This window comes from Nomascus leucogenys, chromosome 4 (genome assembly GCF_006542625.1).
Source record: "Nomascus leucogenys isolate Asia chromosome 4, Asia_NLE_v1, whole genome shotgun sequence".
Taxonomy (NCBI): Eukaryota; Metazoa; Chordata; class Mammalia; order Primates; family Hylobatidae; genus Nomascus; species Nomascus leucogenys.
This window is the reverse complement of record NC_044384.1, coordinates 114,351,104-114,367,171: the sequence shown is the minus strand read 5'-3', so window position 1 is coordinate 114,367,171 and position 16,068 is coordinate 114,351,104. Positions and strand designations below refer to the sequence as shown.

The following is a 16,068-nucleotide window of genomic DNA, read 5'->3' as shown; positions in this document are numbered from 1 at the left end:
CTGGAACTGAAAGAACACCAGATGCATCTGAAAATAGTGGGATTAATCTACTGTTGGAGATTCTGTGGCTAAACTGATGATAGAAAACCAAGCAAATACAAAGAAAAACCATAACATTAACTTTAGCGGAAACTAATAGTTCTCAGGGAGATGATCCTAGAATGCAACCTAGCTCCACTGTGAGTAGTGTTTAGAGGGTCCTAATGACACAAGCAGGCTGGAATTACACTGTTCCTTTATTAGGAGGATATGAGAGTGGAAAATAAGTATGTGTGTGGCAGGGACAAAGGATGAATAACAGCTAAATCCTCATCTTCCATAAAAGGATGTCAATATAGCAATGCCTGAAGCAGAACAATCAAGACGCAACTTAAGTATGTTATACAGAGATACAAGGATGGTACACAAGAATCAGCTAAAAGCATTTAACAGAAATGGTCAGGGGCGAGGTCAGAGGAGCCAGGGCAGGGGACTGCTGTGTTCATAACAAACTTTGTAAAAAACTATATGACTCCTTAAACTATGTGTCCTTAAAAAAATGTTTTAAGAACAGAAAATAACAAAGAGGTAAAATATGAATTATCTATCCTTCAAATGTCACTTGAGTACTGATGTTTGAAATAAGCATATTTCTTTTTAATGAACATTTCAATTAGCTAGTATTTTACCATGTAACTTTGTTAAAATTATATTACACTCCAATAAGAATGCCTTTACCTGTGACAGCAGTTCTTCCTTCTCTCCAGCAAGTTTTCGTAGCCTTACATCTAAAACAAATGAAAAAGATCGTAAACTAAATATGTGATGATGTAGTATATAAACAATTAAAAATTTTTCAAACTCATAAACATAATATTATCTGATAAATTACATTACTTACAGCTCTGACTATCCAAAGAAATACAGGTGTTAACAGCATTACAGAAAAGTTCTTAACTATCTAAAACGTATTTCCACACAACTGATATTTATCAGGGCACCAAATCCAACATTTGTTCCCCACAGCAGTGATTTGCCACTTAAAGACAAACTGAAGTACAAAGGAGGTCATTTCCTTGTTTCAAGCTTTCACTAGTAGACAGACAACTCAAATGTCAAGTGTGTTCCTAAAGGCTGAGCCCTTAGCGGTAGAGATCCAAATATGTGAAAGAAGATGGGGTTAAAGCAGGACTGGGCAAAGGAAGCTAGAGAAAAGAAAAGAGAGGAGCACAATGCTGGAAGAAGCAAAGTCCCCAGAAGCTAGTAGGGAGGGAAGGGGACCCACTCCAAGATGTGGGCAGCCAGGCCAGGCGTGGTGGCTCATGCCTGTAATCCCAGCACTTTGGGAGGCCTAGTTAGGTGGATCATTTGAGGTCAGGAGTTCAAGACCAGCCTGGCCAAAATGGTGAAACCACATCTCTACTAAAAAAATACAAAAATTAACCGGGCGTGGTGGCAGGCGCCTGTAATCCCAGCTACTCGGGAAGCCGTCTGAACCCAGGAGATAGAGGTTGTGCATTGCAATGAGCTGAGATCGCGCCACTACAATCCTGCCTGGACGACTGAGACTTTGTCTCAAAAAAAAAAAAAAAAAAAAAATGTGGGCATCCATGGGCGGATCTGCGGCTTGGCAGCATCATTAGGGCTCACTCCTAGCTTGTGGAGGTTTGACTCTTCCCAAGCCTGCATTAAAACAGGCCCCTTCAGCTGAGGAGATACCGTGGTTCACTTAAAAAAGCAGCTGACACCTGGCCAACCACTACCCTCTGTAAACAATTAGGGTCACAGCCAAATACAGATTTTGGTTTCTTCTGCACCTTCCAAGCAGATCTGCCTGCTTGGACCTGCAGACGAAGGAAAAAACAGCAGGGAAACACCCTGGGCTGCCTATAGCCAGACTCTCGTTCCATTCTCCAGATCTCTCTTGCTCACTCAGCATCCTGTTTTATTCAAAGTGCCCTACAGTCACATTTCTGAAATGCTCCACATTAGAGAATGTGCTTACTAACTTTTAAAATGTTTTTCAGTTTGCTTCACACTTGTATCTCTCACTCCTCTAAGAAGCTTACACATATATGAAAACAAGATGAAAAATGAAAAAAAGATTGTTTTTTTAAACAATAAAAGTGAGCTAATGATACAGTAGCTATCTGTGCCATTTTTCTTCCTCTAGAGTAGATTTCTTTGTGGGGTCAATGGATGGGCGACTTTGATTTCTCGGAGAGAGGTGTCAGCAACTTTGTGGTTTCCTGGAGAGAGGTGTCAGATTCTCAAAGGGTTAAATTTAAGAGGTTTAGACTTTAAGAGTCTGGGAAGCCCTGCTCTGGAAGTCATACTTCTCTGATATCTTTTCGGTCATCTGTTTCTTGGCTTAAGAAATGTGGTAGAAAAGAGGTACAGAACCCTGGGGTAAGTAGTAGAACATAAAACCAGATGTTCCAAGGATGAGAAACTTATAACACACTTGAGAAGTCTCCTGCTAGCCTACTGCTCCCCTAGCACAGGTATACTAGACTATCTTTTTGCAGAAAAGTTTGTAGTTAAGTAAAAACCAATGTGTATAGGCCTATAGTACTTCCATCCACGGGCCTTACAGTTACACTTATTGCCTTACAATGACCCAGATGCTGGTTTCCCAAGGTCAAGGATGTCTGAAGACAATGTGCCAATTGCCCAGATTCTTCTCGTTAAGGATCTACTTGAGTCTCAGCCCTTATGCTGTTTTTGTTTTCCAAGCTGGGATATGAAAAAGCAGAAAACCCAATAGGGTAACATTAATCCAAGTCAACATAGCAACCAGTATCTTACCTAATGGCCCTTCTCCTGCTGACTCCAAGACCTGAGCAGCTTCCTGAGACACTACAGTGATGGCTCCAGCCACTGGTTCATGACTGACATCACCATTGGGAGTGCCATCGGGGATGATAACTAAGCCATGTTTCTGCAGGGGGGGAAAAATCCACGATCACAAAAGGCCCATATGGAAGCAGTAAGCTCTGTGAGGTCACTCTGCAACAATACATGTTTGCTACAGGTAAAACCTGGTTAGAATCAGTTACATGAAATATAGCTCTGTGGAGGAAATAGCTTAAACCTACCAAATCTGGATTAGGGAATAAACATTGTAGTTTGTATTTAGGCTAGGAAAGATGGCAGGATGAAAGGAAGGAAGATGGAGAGTAAAGCAGCGAGGGACCTGAACTCCAGGCTAATGCTAACATACCTCTTCCGTCTTCACTGTCTCCTGCAGGTCAGCCAGCTCCTCTCTGAGCATATCTCTCTCATTCCTAAGGCAGGCAATGTATTCTTTCTGTTTCTCTAGGGCCTGGTTTTAGGTAAGGTAGCAAGGGAAACAATGGCACAGAAAAAGAGCAGGTGAAAGGTAGCAGAGAAGTACCTAATTCAAATAAGCAAAGATAAAGGCATAAAAAGCAAGCAAGCAGTCAAAAGACTGGAAACAAACAGTCAGATATGGGAGGAGATACAGAGTTACATGGATATACATCTCCAGAAGAGAGTTCTCATAGAAACTGGTTCTCATGCATAAATTTGGCAAAACATGTTTAATCACATCAAGCAGGGAAGTAAATCTTTCCAGTCAATGAAAAAAATAAAACAGGAAAAGGAAGATAGAGCAGCCAGAGTAAAATAAAGCTTTCCTTACTGACTGCCTAAGTACATTTTTATTTGGTGAACAAAAAAAAAACCCCACATTTCATGTTTAACTAAAATAGTTTATTCAAGAATACAGTTGATTTTTTAAAAAATAGTTCTGGAATAAAAATAACTATTATACATAAGGTATTTTAATTAAATATTGGCTGTAGATTTTTCTTCAAGTAGTGTGGCAAAATACTCAAATACCACTTAATTCAAAATAGTCAACCTCCAAAAGGATTCAAAGATCAACTTCTGACAATTTAATTAAATATAACTGAGACTCATTTGGCTTTCTGTTATACTCCCAAAATGTGAAAAACAAAACAAAACACTGACAAAATAAATACAGCCAAGCTATGAACAGTTACAGAATATGGATTTCAGAATCAGGCTTTTGGGTCCTGGCACATACTTGTCCTATGCCTCAGTTTCCTCACCTGAGAAACAGAAGGGATAACAGCACCCATCCCAAGGGCAGAGGCATAAATCAAGGTAAAGCATTGCCTGTAATGCCTAGATAGCAGGGACAGTTCAGGAGAATCAGGTTGGTGATTTCATTTGTAAATTCCCTGCCATCTCCTTAATCTCACAACTGTCAGCTGAGGACAATGCAGAAGCAGGAACATACTTTGGTCATCGATGAAAAATAAAATCTACTATGAAAAAATAAAATCTATTGTAAAAGAAAATAACCCAGAATTTAAAATACACCCAAGGTAAGTAGTCTATGCAGGAATCTGATAACTGGCCTATTTGAAAAAGCCTTTCCCCAAATATTTTTGTTCATATATTTAATGTCTTCTGTTAGCATTCCCATTAATCCAAGAAGTTAAACTATATCAGGTAACTTGCCTCTCAGTTCACTGGGTTTGGAAGTGGGACAGCAAATTGCTGAGAAATTGATAGTTGAATAATTGGGCAATTTAAAAAATCATTATCATCCTGTTTTGCAACCAAATAGGGAGCAAGTAAATAAGGGATGATAGCAACTACAATTTGTATAGCACAAATTATATGGCAGGCACTATTTTATATAATTTCTCTCTTATACATTATTTTACATTTGAAACCTCTACATATCCTGTGAGGTACTTGTATTATCCCCATTTAACAGATCAGAAAATTGAGGCTCAGAGTGGTTATATTTTTTCGCCCAAAGTCACAGTAAGTGGCAAAACCAGAAAATGAATCGGTTGTTTTTGTTTCCAAAGCCCTTAAATAGTTTTTTAAATATCACAGCTCTATCAAGGCCACATTATATTCCCTATTGTTAGCCCAGATGATGCTAGGAAAGGAGTCCATAGGGCAAATCCTACTCTTTACTTATCCAAACTGCAATGTCAATATCTGACTTCTTTTCAACAATTTACATTCACACTATATGATGTGTCTCAAGTCTGCCTGTGAATTAACAATGTGCATTTCTAGTACCATCTAGCTAGTGTTAACACTCCATTATGTTAATAATTAATAATAAATGAAACATTGGGAAAACAAAGCACAACAATACTTTCCCATGTGTTGAGTGTCACTTTAATCTTTATGGATTAGGTATTTTTGGTTACTGGTATCTGCATGCATAGTCATGTTTCACCACATATAAGTGGGTAAATGATCACTGTCACAACATGCTCCATATAAACAACACCACTGAATATAAAAGACCTCTGACGAACAGGCCAATTTGAAACTAGGAATTCTAGCAAATGATATACATGACATTTGCTCCTCTTCCACATCTTATTGCACTGGGTTTTATTTTTACCTTCGGACTTTTTAATTTCCTCTTCCCATAATTATAGATGGGAAAATAAAATACATCCTGTAAATTCACGCATTTCACCACAAAGTTTGAAGACTACTAAAATACCTTATAATTGGATCAAATGTATTCACGCTGGATCTAAAACCCTCCATATTACCTGACCATATAACCACTACCCTTGTGTTTGTGTGCAACAATAGCTCCTACAGTAGATTTTTTTTAGGGTAAAAAGTACACGCTTGTAGAGTTCAAAATAATTCTTTATCCCTGACCTAACCTCAAATCCTACCATCCAGAAGCCAAAAGGATGTGTATAATAGGCTGAACTTTTGGGCAAGGGGTTAATTCTCCACATAATTGTACTGGGGAACAAATATCTTTGGTCAGAATGGAAGTGGAGTTTATGCTGGGCTATAGAGGTATGCAAGTTCTTCGTATGCACCTATTCTATACATGGGCTCCTGGTGTTTAGAACCGCAGTGGAGCTAGAGGCAAGACCACTAATGAACTGAACTTTAACCTGGGAATAATGGACATATTTCTTCATTAAGTTACTAAATGTAAATCTTAAAAATGAAGCTAGAGACAAGTAGTTACTGACCACACTGAAAATGTGTCTTAAAAGTCAAGGAAGGACCATTGCCCTTGTATTATACTGATAACAAATGTTGGCAAGGACATGGAGAAATTGGAACCCTTGTTCACTAGTGGTGGGAATGTAAAATGGTACAGCTGCTACAGAACACAATATAGCTGTTACTCAAAAAAATTAAACACAGAATAATATATGATCCAGCAATTCCACTTCTGGGTACATACCGAAAACAACTGAAGGCAGAGTCTTGAAGAGTTATTTGAATACCCATGTTCACAGCAGCATTATTCACAATGGCCAAAAGGTAGATGTGTCGATATATCAACAAAAGAATGTGGTATATACATACAATGGAATATGATTCAGCCTTAAAAGGGATGGACATTCTGACATATGCTGCAACATGAACCTTGAGGTCATTATGCCAAGTGAAATAAATCAGACACTGTATGATTCCACTTATATGAAGTACCTACAGTAGTCAAATTTACAGAGACAGAAGGTGGTATGGTGGTTGCCATTCCACCAGGGGTTTGGGAGAAGGGACTGAATGGGGAGTTGTTTAATGGTTACAGATTTCAGCTGGGGAAGACTAAAAAGTTCTGATGGTGGTGACAGTAGCACAACAACATGAATGTACTCAATGCCACTGAACTGTACACTTAAAAATAGTTAAAATGGTAAATTTTATGTGATTTGTATTTTAGCACAATTTTTCAAATTAAAATTAAAAAGAGTCAACTAGTGATTCAACAACTTGGAAGAATCTTGAGGGACTTACACAGAGTGAAAAGGGATAATTCCAAAAGGTTAACATATACTATGTAATTTCATTTTTGTAACATTCTTAAAAGAGCAAAACTATACAAATGAAAAGATTAGTGGTTCTTAGGGCTTGGGAGGGGAAGGGGAGATAAAGGCTATGACTATAAAAAGGCAAGAGGAGGAGAAATCCCTTATATTGATGGTAATGTTCTGTATCTTCACCATATCAAGGGCAATATCCTGGTTGTGATATTGTACTATAGTTTTGTAAGATGTTACATTTGGGGAAGATTGAGCAAAGAATATATAGGATCTCTCTGTTAGATTTCCTCTCTTTTCTTCTTTTTTTTTTTTTTTTTGAGACAGGGTTTTGGTCTGTTGCCCAGGCTGGAGTGCAGTGACATGATCTCGGCTCACTGCAACCTTGGCCTCCCGGATTCAAGTGATTCTCATGCCTCAGCCTCCCAAGTAGCTGGGATTACAGGTGTGCACCACCACGCCTGGCTAATTTTTGTATTTTTAGTAGAGACAGGGTTTCACCATGCTGGTCAGGCTGGTCTCGAACTCTTGACCTCAAGGGATCCACCCTCTTTGGCCTCCCAAAGTGCTGGGATTAAAGGTGTGAGCCACCATGCCCAGCCCTATTTAATTTCTTACAACTGCATGTAAATCTAAAATTCTGGCCAGGCACAGTGGCTCATGCCTGTAATACCACCATTTTGGAAGGCCGAGGTGGGTGGATCACTTGAGGTCAGGAGTTTGAGACCAGCCTGGCCAACATGGTGAAACCCCATCTCTACTAAAAATACAAAAATTAGCCGGACATGGTGGTGCACACCTGTAGTCCCAGCTACTCAGGAGCCTGAGGCAGGAGAATTGCTTGAACCCAGGAGGTTGCAGTGAGCTGAGATGGCGCCACTATACTCCAGCCCTGGGGAGAGAGAGAGATTCCATCTCAAAAAAGAATACTAAAATAAAATATTTTCCAATTAAAAGCCAAATAATTTATATTTTAAACTGAGACATCTGAGGGATTTCTATGGCTGGTTCAAGACTATCAGTTTAAAATACTAAGGCCCTCATACAAGCTAGAAATCCTGGGCCTACAGATCTGTGTTAAAGAAATTATGTAAAGTCCTAAAAGAAGCCCATTCTAGATAGTGACCAGATTTTAACTAAAAATTTTAAATTACCTACTTTGCCCCACATGTTTTTTCACATCTTATCTCTCCCAAGCAAAAATTTAAATAAAATCAATGGTTCAACAATCAAATTTCACTTTTCAATTTCAAATTTCAATTTTAAAATCATAATTTCAAAACACACCTAACAATTATTGATTTATTCCCCAGAAGGCTTTTCTAGGTTTAGATGGAATTTTTAATACTCAGCAATTTGAAAGTCAGAGAATTATCTATAAAGTAGCTTTTGTTCTTTAAATTTTTGGTCTACAAACTTTTTTAAAGAAAGGGTATCATTCTATTGCTTAGGCTGGAGTGCAGTGGCACGATCATAGCTCACTGCAGCCTCCATCGTGTGGGCTCCAGTGATCCTCCCACGTCAGCCTCCTAAGTAGCTGGGGCAGGTGCATGCTCTACAAATTTTAAAATTCTTTTGCAGAGACAGGGTGGGTCTCACTATGTTGCCCAAGCTGGTCTCAAGCTCCTGACCTCAAGCAATCCTCTGGCCTCAAGCGATCCTCGAGCCTTGGCTTCCCAAAGTGCTAGGATTACAGGCATGAGCCTACAAACTCTTAAGAGGTAATGTAATCTTCCCATGTGTATATTAATGAGAGAGGTCCTTGAAGTGATGAAAAAGACTGGATCCTGCTGACCACTGGTTGGGCCTCAGAATGTTCCTAACAACATTCTGAGGGTATGATCCACAGGGTTTCATATCCAGGCCTGTCTCTCAGAGATGTTCTCAGGGATCTTTAACAACTATTCCCTACTCCCCCTAACCTTAAGCAGAACAAGACTTTTCTTACATGTTCTATTTCCTCTGCCCTTCCCTGACAAGGTAAGCCTCTGGCAACTATGGCTAAGTGGTTCCCCTACTGTAGAACAGAGAGCTCAGCCAGGTGATGGGACTGCCAATCAAAGGCCACATGAGATGAACTGGAGGGAATTTTTTCCAGCTTTTGGTGTACATGGAATCTACCTGCAAGGCTTAGCAAAATAGCAATGAAGACACTCATTTATCTGGGCCCTTACTTGGGGGAGTTCTGTGGTTATAATTAGAGACAGCCACCCTAGTAAGTCTTACATTCCTATCCATTTCTGTAATTGAATTGATTTTAATCTCTTCCTATTTTATTCACCAAGGATTTATAGGATGCTAATAACTTTCTCCCCACCGTTACTCTCTTCTTTTCCAAATTCCTGTAATGTAAGGATATCAAGTTAACCACAGAGTTTGAATTGAATACCTGTGGCTGTTTCTGAATAAGAATCCGAAGGGAGGCCAGGCGTGGTGGCTCACGCCTGTAGCACTTTGGGAGGGCAAGGTGGGTGGATTACCTGAGGTCAGGAGTTGGAGACCAGCCTGGCTAACATGGTGAAACCCCATCTCTAATAAAAATACAAAAAAATTAGCTGGGCATGGTGGTGTGTGCCTGTAATCCCAGCCACTCGGGAGGCTGAGGCAGGAGAATCACTTGAACCCAGGTGGTAGAGGTTGTAGTGAGCCGAGATCATGCCACTGCACTCCAGCCTGGGCAACAGAGTGAGACTCCGTCTCAAAACAAAACAAAACAGAATCCTAAGGGAATACAGAGAAACTTCCTTTAAAAGTTCCTACTTACACATTTTACAAGCCTAGTGTTCGCTGAAAAGAAGAGTTCTTTCCAGGCACAACGTCAGGTTTTCCTATGGAAGTCTCTTTCTACCTCCTACTTACTCATTTTTTGTACTGTGTTAATGCTCAAGAATAATCAAAAGGACAGGTTTTTTCAATCTCTAGGTTAAATTCTACTGTAGTCCTCATCAATGAGCTTCTAACCAAAGCCCAATTTCATCTCATACCCCAATTTTTTTATCTTTCCAAAGAAGTGTCTCCTGGAGGTCAAACACCTCTTTTGTCATGGTGTCTATTTTCTGCTGCATGCGCTGCTTCTCCTGCAGAAGAAGAGGGGAAGAGAAGTAATAAAAGAGCAGAAAGAAAAGGGAGAGGAGGTTCAAGGGAGGAAACAAAAATAAAGCCGATAAAGAAACTTAACCAAAACGGAAAGTCTGTGATGAACAGGAAAAGCAAAATTGGTTTGCCAAAAGAAAAGATGACATTCACAGTCTTGGCCACAAGATTCTTATTGGCTTGCCCCTACAAAAGTAAGCAAAGGAACCAAGAATAACTGTTCCAACCACAGCTATGTGGCAGCAAGCCAGCTAGAATTTCTGTGTACATACAGCTCCATATGTATATTCTTTCTCTGATAACTGCCTTTTTACCAAACAAGAACTTACATGCCTAGAGAGGGAAATTTAGGTTTGTTTATGAACAAATGATCTTTTCTTAGAGAACAAGCAGTTTTGAATTTTATTTTTTATGCAGAACTGATCATTTTGAATTTGTTAGCAGGAATCTATGACAGCAAGAACACCATGAATTTTGTATTATTTTAAAATTATATTATTTTGAAACATTTAAATTTAGCATTTAACAATCCTTAAATGACCTTTCTAATTAGGCAATGGTGCTTAACAGGTTTTCTTCTTATGCATTATTGGTAAATTATTATCTCCTCCTTTCCCTACTCATACATTAGGTATTTTACCATGGAATTTTCAATTCCAAAGACCAAAAAACATTATTTGTAATATTTAAAGTTTTTCAGCATAACCATAGATACTAACATCTAAAAGATGTTCATTCTAGATGTAAAAAACATCTAAAACTGCAGTTCTCAAAGTTTGTATACTTAGCACCCTAAGCTTTTAAAGAAGCCACAGTGACGAACTATAGAAATCAAGCATTATATTCTTCTTAAATGCAATTACAATTAATTACTAGAACACTTTACCAATACTAACTTAAGCTATTGAATTTGAGAAGCAGCCCCCAAAGCAGGTTTATTATTTTATGTGGTTGGCATTTTGGCACAAAAAGATAAAAGAACAAAAAGGGAAAGAATTTCACATTATTTTAAAATATCAGCAGGATACAGATTCTGGAAAATATGCTTCCTACCTTATATGGAGAAAAACCAAGAAAATTAACTTCACATGTAATCTGATAGATCCAAAAGGTTATCTGTATCTGCACTTGAAATCCACAAATTCTGGGTATGTTCAATTATTCTTAATAATGACAAAAATTAACACCAGTCTTCAAATTTAAAAAGTCATTTCCTTTTCTCTATTAAATGGTTTTCAAAAATCATTTGTAGCGAGAGATATTAAGAGGTAGGTCTGAGGGGAAAGAGGGAAAGAGGGAGAGAAAAAGAAAGGCTAAGGTCTGAGTAGCCAGGAATGTGGACAAATGTGGTACGTGGGATCTCTCTCCTGGGATCATTAACATCTGTGCTTCCTGACATCTCTGGCATGTCAACACTAACTTAACATTAGATGCCTTTGATAGCCACACCTAGATAGTGGGCAGGATCCCCCTTCAAACTTATTTCCATATTTATCTAAAAACATCGTCTCAGGAGGGAAAACCACATTTAAAGAAAAAAGATGCATGCAATGTAGTAGGCCTGCAAGGATGACTAATGTTTTCAAAGAGTTCTTGGTAGACTATGCTTCATTCCATTCCTAAGATGTTGCCAACAATGTGGCAGAGTCCCTTTGCTTGCAGAAACCTGAACCTTCAGACTAGCCATTCTTTACCTTTTTGTACAGAACGTATCTTGACGTTTCTTCTTTTTCATTTAGCCACCTGAGAAATGTATTTACCTGAGTGAAAATCAAACTTATTCCCCAAGAATCACGTCCCAAAAGATGGCATTCACTAATTCCAAAGAATAATGTTATTCTACAATTTTTCCTTTTGCCCATTTCCTAAGATATCTGTAGGAAACAGTGTGCTTAGGAATAAAAGACACAAAAATTTCTGCTACCAAAGTGGGGTAATGTTTATAGGATTTATAGTATTAATTTTTTAGCATGATCTGGTTTATGTTTGAAAACTTTTAGTGTACAGTCAAATATAAAGAGACAAACTCTGATGCATCTTAACTCTCCTTCCCTCCCAACACACACATCCTCATCCCATTCAACCCATTTTTTTCAAAATTAAGTATTCCCACAGTTCATGTACATACCTCAATAAGCTCATCTCTTTGCCGCAGGCCTTCTTTAAGTTCTTCCATTTTATGCTGCAGCACACTACACATATGTTTCTGCCTTTCTAACTCCTGTTATTAAACAAATAATATCACATGGTCATGGCACACAAGAAATTTGAACATATACAATACAACACAGAGGTTAAGCATGACCTCCAGAAACATGCCCAAACTCCTGATTCATAGTAACTTAGAAAAATTGTGTATTCTATATTAAAGTTAAGAAAATTTTAAAATTTCATCTTGTATAATTATTTATCTGGAAAACCTGAACTAATCAATGGCAAAATTATTAAAAACAAAAGATAATTTAGTAAAGTAACAGGTTATAAAATGAACATATACAATTCAATGACATTCATATACAAATAAAATTCAAAGAAGGAATAATAAATGCAATATCAAAATAAAATCAATATTAAATAAAAAACATACATGTAAACTTACAAAATATATCAAAAACCTATATGAGGAAAATTATATAAAGCATTCCCAAAAGGCAGAGAAATAGCATTGAATAAATGGAAAGCCATACCGTCTTCTTGGATTAAAAGTCTCACAACATTATAAAAATGCCAGTTCTCCCTAAATTAATCTATACGTTTAATGTAGTACAAATAAAAATACCATCAGGTTTTTCTTTTATCATCAGAGCAAGGCAAGTTGATTTGAAAGAAAAACACAAGAAAAAGTAGCCAGAAAAATACATACTGAAAAAGAAGAAAGCCAGCCTTACTAGGTATTAAAACATATTATAAAGCTTCTATAATTAAAACAATGTTGTTATGGCACATGAATATAGACCAAGGGAGCAGAATAGAGAATTCAGGAAAATGCCCATTTACATATACAAATATATTTAAAGACAACAAAAATAAGAGCATCTCAAATCAATGAGAAGGAAAGGCTTTTAAATTAGTAATGTTGGGATAACTGGATATCCATTTGGAAAATGATAAAATTGGAACTATACCCCATACCACACACCAGGACAAATTCCAAATCAATCAGAGGTTTATACAAGGAAAGAAAGCCAGGCAGTGAATGGGGGAAAAGGGAAGGGAAGGGTGAACAAACTGTACAGGAATAAAAGTAACCAAGGAGTGGGGCAATCTTTACTGAAAAAATGACTCAAAAATCTACAAGCAATGAGGTAAAGGTACAATAAATTAGACTACATAAAAATCAAAATTTTGGGCTGGGCGTGGTGGCTCATGCCTGTAATCCCAGCACTCTGGGAGGCTGAAGCAGGCAGATACCTTGAGCCGAAGAATTCAAGACCCTGCCTGGGCAACATGGCAAAACCCCATCTCTACAAAAAAAATTCAAAAATTAGCCAGGGTTGGTGGCGTGTGCCTGTAGTCCCAGGTACTCTGGAGGCTGAGGTGGGAGGACCACCTAAGCCTGGGGAGGTCAAGGCTATAGTGAGCCATGATGGTGCCACTGCACTCCAGCCTGACAACGGAGTGAGATTCTGTCTCCAAAAAACAAATACATAAATAAATAAAACTTTTGAATGGCAGAGAATCTCTAAAACTAGGCCAGGCACGGTGGCTCACGCCTGTAATCCCAGCACTTTGGGAGGCCGAGGTGGGAGGATCACCTGAGGTCGGGAGTTCGAGACCAGCCTGACCAACATAGAGAAACCCTGTCTCTACTAAAAATACAAAATTAGCCAGGCATGGTGGTGCATGCCTGTAATCCCAGCTACTCAGGAGGCTGAGGCAGGAGAATCACTTGAACCTAGGAGGCGGAGATTGTGGTGAGCCGAGATTGAGCCATTGCACTCCAGCCTGGGCAACAAGAGTGAAACTCTGTCTTAAAAAACAAAGAAACAAACAAAAGCTAGAAAGAAAAAAAGCACTAACTGCATAGAATAATAAGCTACGGAAATGGACAGTTTACAGAAAAAGAAATAGAAATAGCTCTGAATATGAAAAGATACTCATACTAAGAGAAACGGAAACAAACTATTTGTCTCACCAAAATACTAGCAAAAGTTCAAAAACTTGACAACATATTCCAAAACAGAACTATGGGGAAAGAAATAGGCCCTCATACATTTTGGTGAGAATGCAAATGGTATAATGCTTACAAAGGAGACCACAGCAGTATCTGCAAAACTACATACCTTTCAACCCAGCAATCTCACTCTTCATCAGATACATTGGCAAAAATACAAAAAGACCTATGCAGTATGTTATTTCTACAGAACTATTTTTAACAGCAAAACATGACAAACTTGAATGTCTATTAATATAGGGAACTGGTAGAATAAAGTGTGGTACATCCATACTGTGGAATAATTATGCAGTGGTGAAAAAGAATGAGCAAGGTATCTCTATACGACATTCATAAGGTGATAAAATCTAGACGCACGACAGCATTTATATTAACAATATGCTACCATTTTCTAAGAAGAATAAGAAATACATATATTTGTACATATATTTTGAATGATATATATCTTTTTAGATTAAAAATGGCTACCTAATTTATCTTCTTGGATTTAAAAAATGGAAAGATAAACCATTAAAATTTAAAATTCCCTAAAGGAAGGAGAAAATAGAGATAAAGAGACAGGGATAGAAGATTAACTTCTTTAAATATATTTTCTTTGTTAACTTGACTCCAGATCTATGTAACTATTCTAGATAGTTACAAAACTGTAAAACAAAATTAAATTTAAAAAGCAATTCCTAGTGGAAACAATTCAAGTGGCTATTGATAGATGAATGGATAAACAAAATGTGGTATATATACAGTGGAATATTATTCAGCTTTAAAAAAGAAACTCTTGTCACATGCTACAACATGGATGAGCCTTAGGACATTATGCTAAATGAAGTAAACCAGTCAAGAAAAGATACATTATTATATGATTCTACTTACTTATGCATTTGGTACACAGAGTAGCCAAACTCACAGAGAAAGAAAGTAGGATGGTAGTTTCCAAGGGCTGGTGGTAGGGAGAAATGGGGAATTGTTTAATGGGTATAGAGTTTCAGTTTTGAAAGATGAAAAATTTCTGGAGATCTGATACACACTAATGTGAATATGCTTCACACTACTGAACTCTACACTTTAAAATGGTTAAGATAATAAATTTATTGTTTTTTAATGACAATTAAATTTTTTAAAATAAAAATAATTTTAAAAGTAATTCCTAAATATTGAAAATAAAATGCAGTGAACCTAACTATACATCCAGTTAGTAGCACAGAAAGAAACTATTTCAAGTAACTTCTAAAAACAATAGTTCGGCCATACACAGACTGGTGGCAAAAATAACAGCCAAGCAAAACAAAATAAAAATCTTTTAACTATTTTCAGTAATTAAATTGTTGGTGTTAATGTTGGTATTGCTATTCTAGGCAACTTGGGATAAAGCAAAGAGAACAGAACGTAACATAATTACTATCATCCCTAGAAACTTTGAGAACTAGGAATTGTAGTGTAGGGGAAACAAACAAAGATACAGATGTAAGACAGAAGAGATTAAATAAAAACCCTAGAGTCCTGCATATGAACTGAAACTATCAGCATGAACTCATAATATATTTTGTCGTCAAAAACAAAAAAAAAACTTCACATACATATTTCCCAAATTTATCCACTGAAAAGACCCATAAACTGACCTACTTGGTGGCAATGAGCATCTCTAGCACTCATACCAAAACAGAACTAGGGCTTCTTGGACAAATGGCCAATTCCAGGTCTGGGGCAGAAAATGTACAAGATGAGACTGGGACATCTTCTGCCAGAAAGCAAAGAAGCTATCAAAAACAATTAGACTCGCCAGAAGTACTTGAGAATCAACCTCAAGGGGTTCACATTAGCCAAAGATGGGACAATTTTATCATCAAAAAGAATAAAAGCTGCAATGCAAATGAAGACATCAAATGCTTGAATTTATGACTTCATATTGATATTTTAAGAGAAAAGTAATTGGTCACAACCAATTCCTTTTTTTGAAAACTCATAGAGGGAGAAAATATTTGCAAATAATATATCTGATAA

General features: G+C 37.5%; 1 protein-coding gene across 10 annotated transcripts in view; it reads right to left on the bottom strand.

Annotated features, from left to right (window-relative positions):
• Positions 1-16,068, bottom strand: part of LRRFIP2 (LRR binding FLII interacting protein 2) — a 133,210-nt gene that overhangs the window by 13,370 nt on the left and 103,772 nt on the right. For 4 of the 10 annotated variants that reach the window (XM_030812145.1, XM_030812137.1, XM_030812139.1 and 1 more), the window contains 5 exons: positions 12,025-12,117; positions 9,788-9,880; positions 3,203-3,304; positions 2,788-2,920; positions 718-767 (listed from right to left, as the gene is read on the bottom strand). In XM_030812145.1, the coding sequence (XP_030668005.1) occupies positions 718-767; positions 2,788-2,920; positions 3,203-3,304; positions 9,788-9,880; positions 12,025-12,117 (471 nt within the window). The remainder of the gene's footprint in view (positions 1-717; positions 768-2,787; positions 2,921-3,202; positions 3,305-9,787; positions 9,881-12,024; positions 12,118-16,068) is intronic. The other 6 variants (XM_030812138.1, XM_030812140.1, XM_030812142.1 and 3 more) reach the window with 2 other exon arrangements.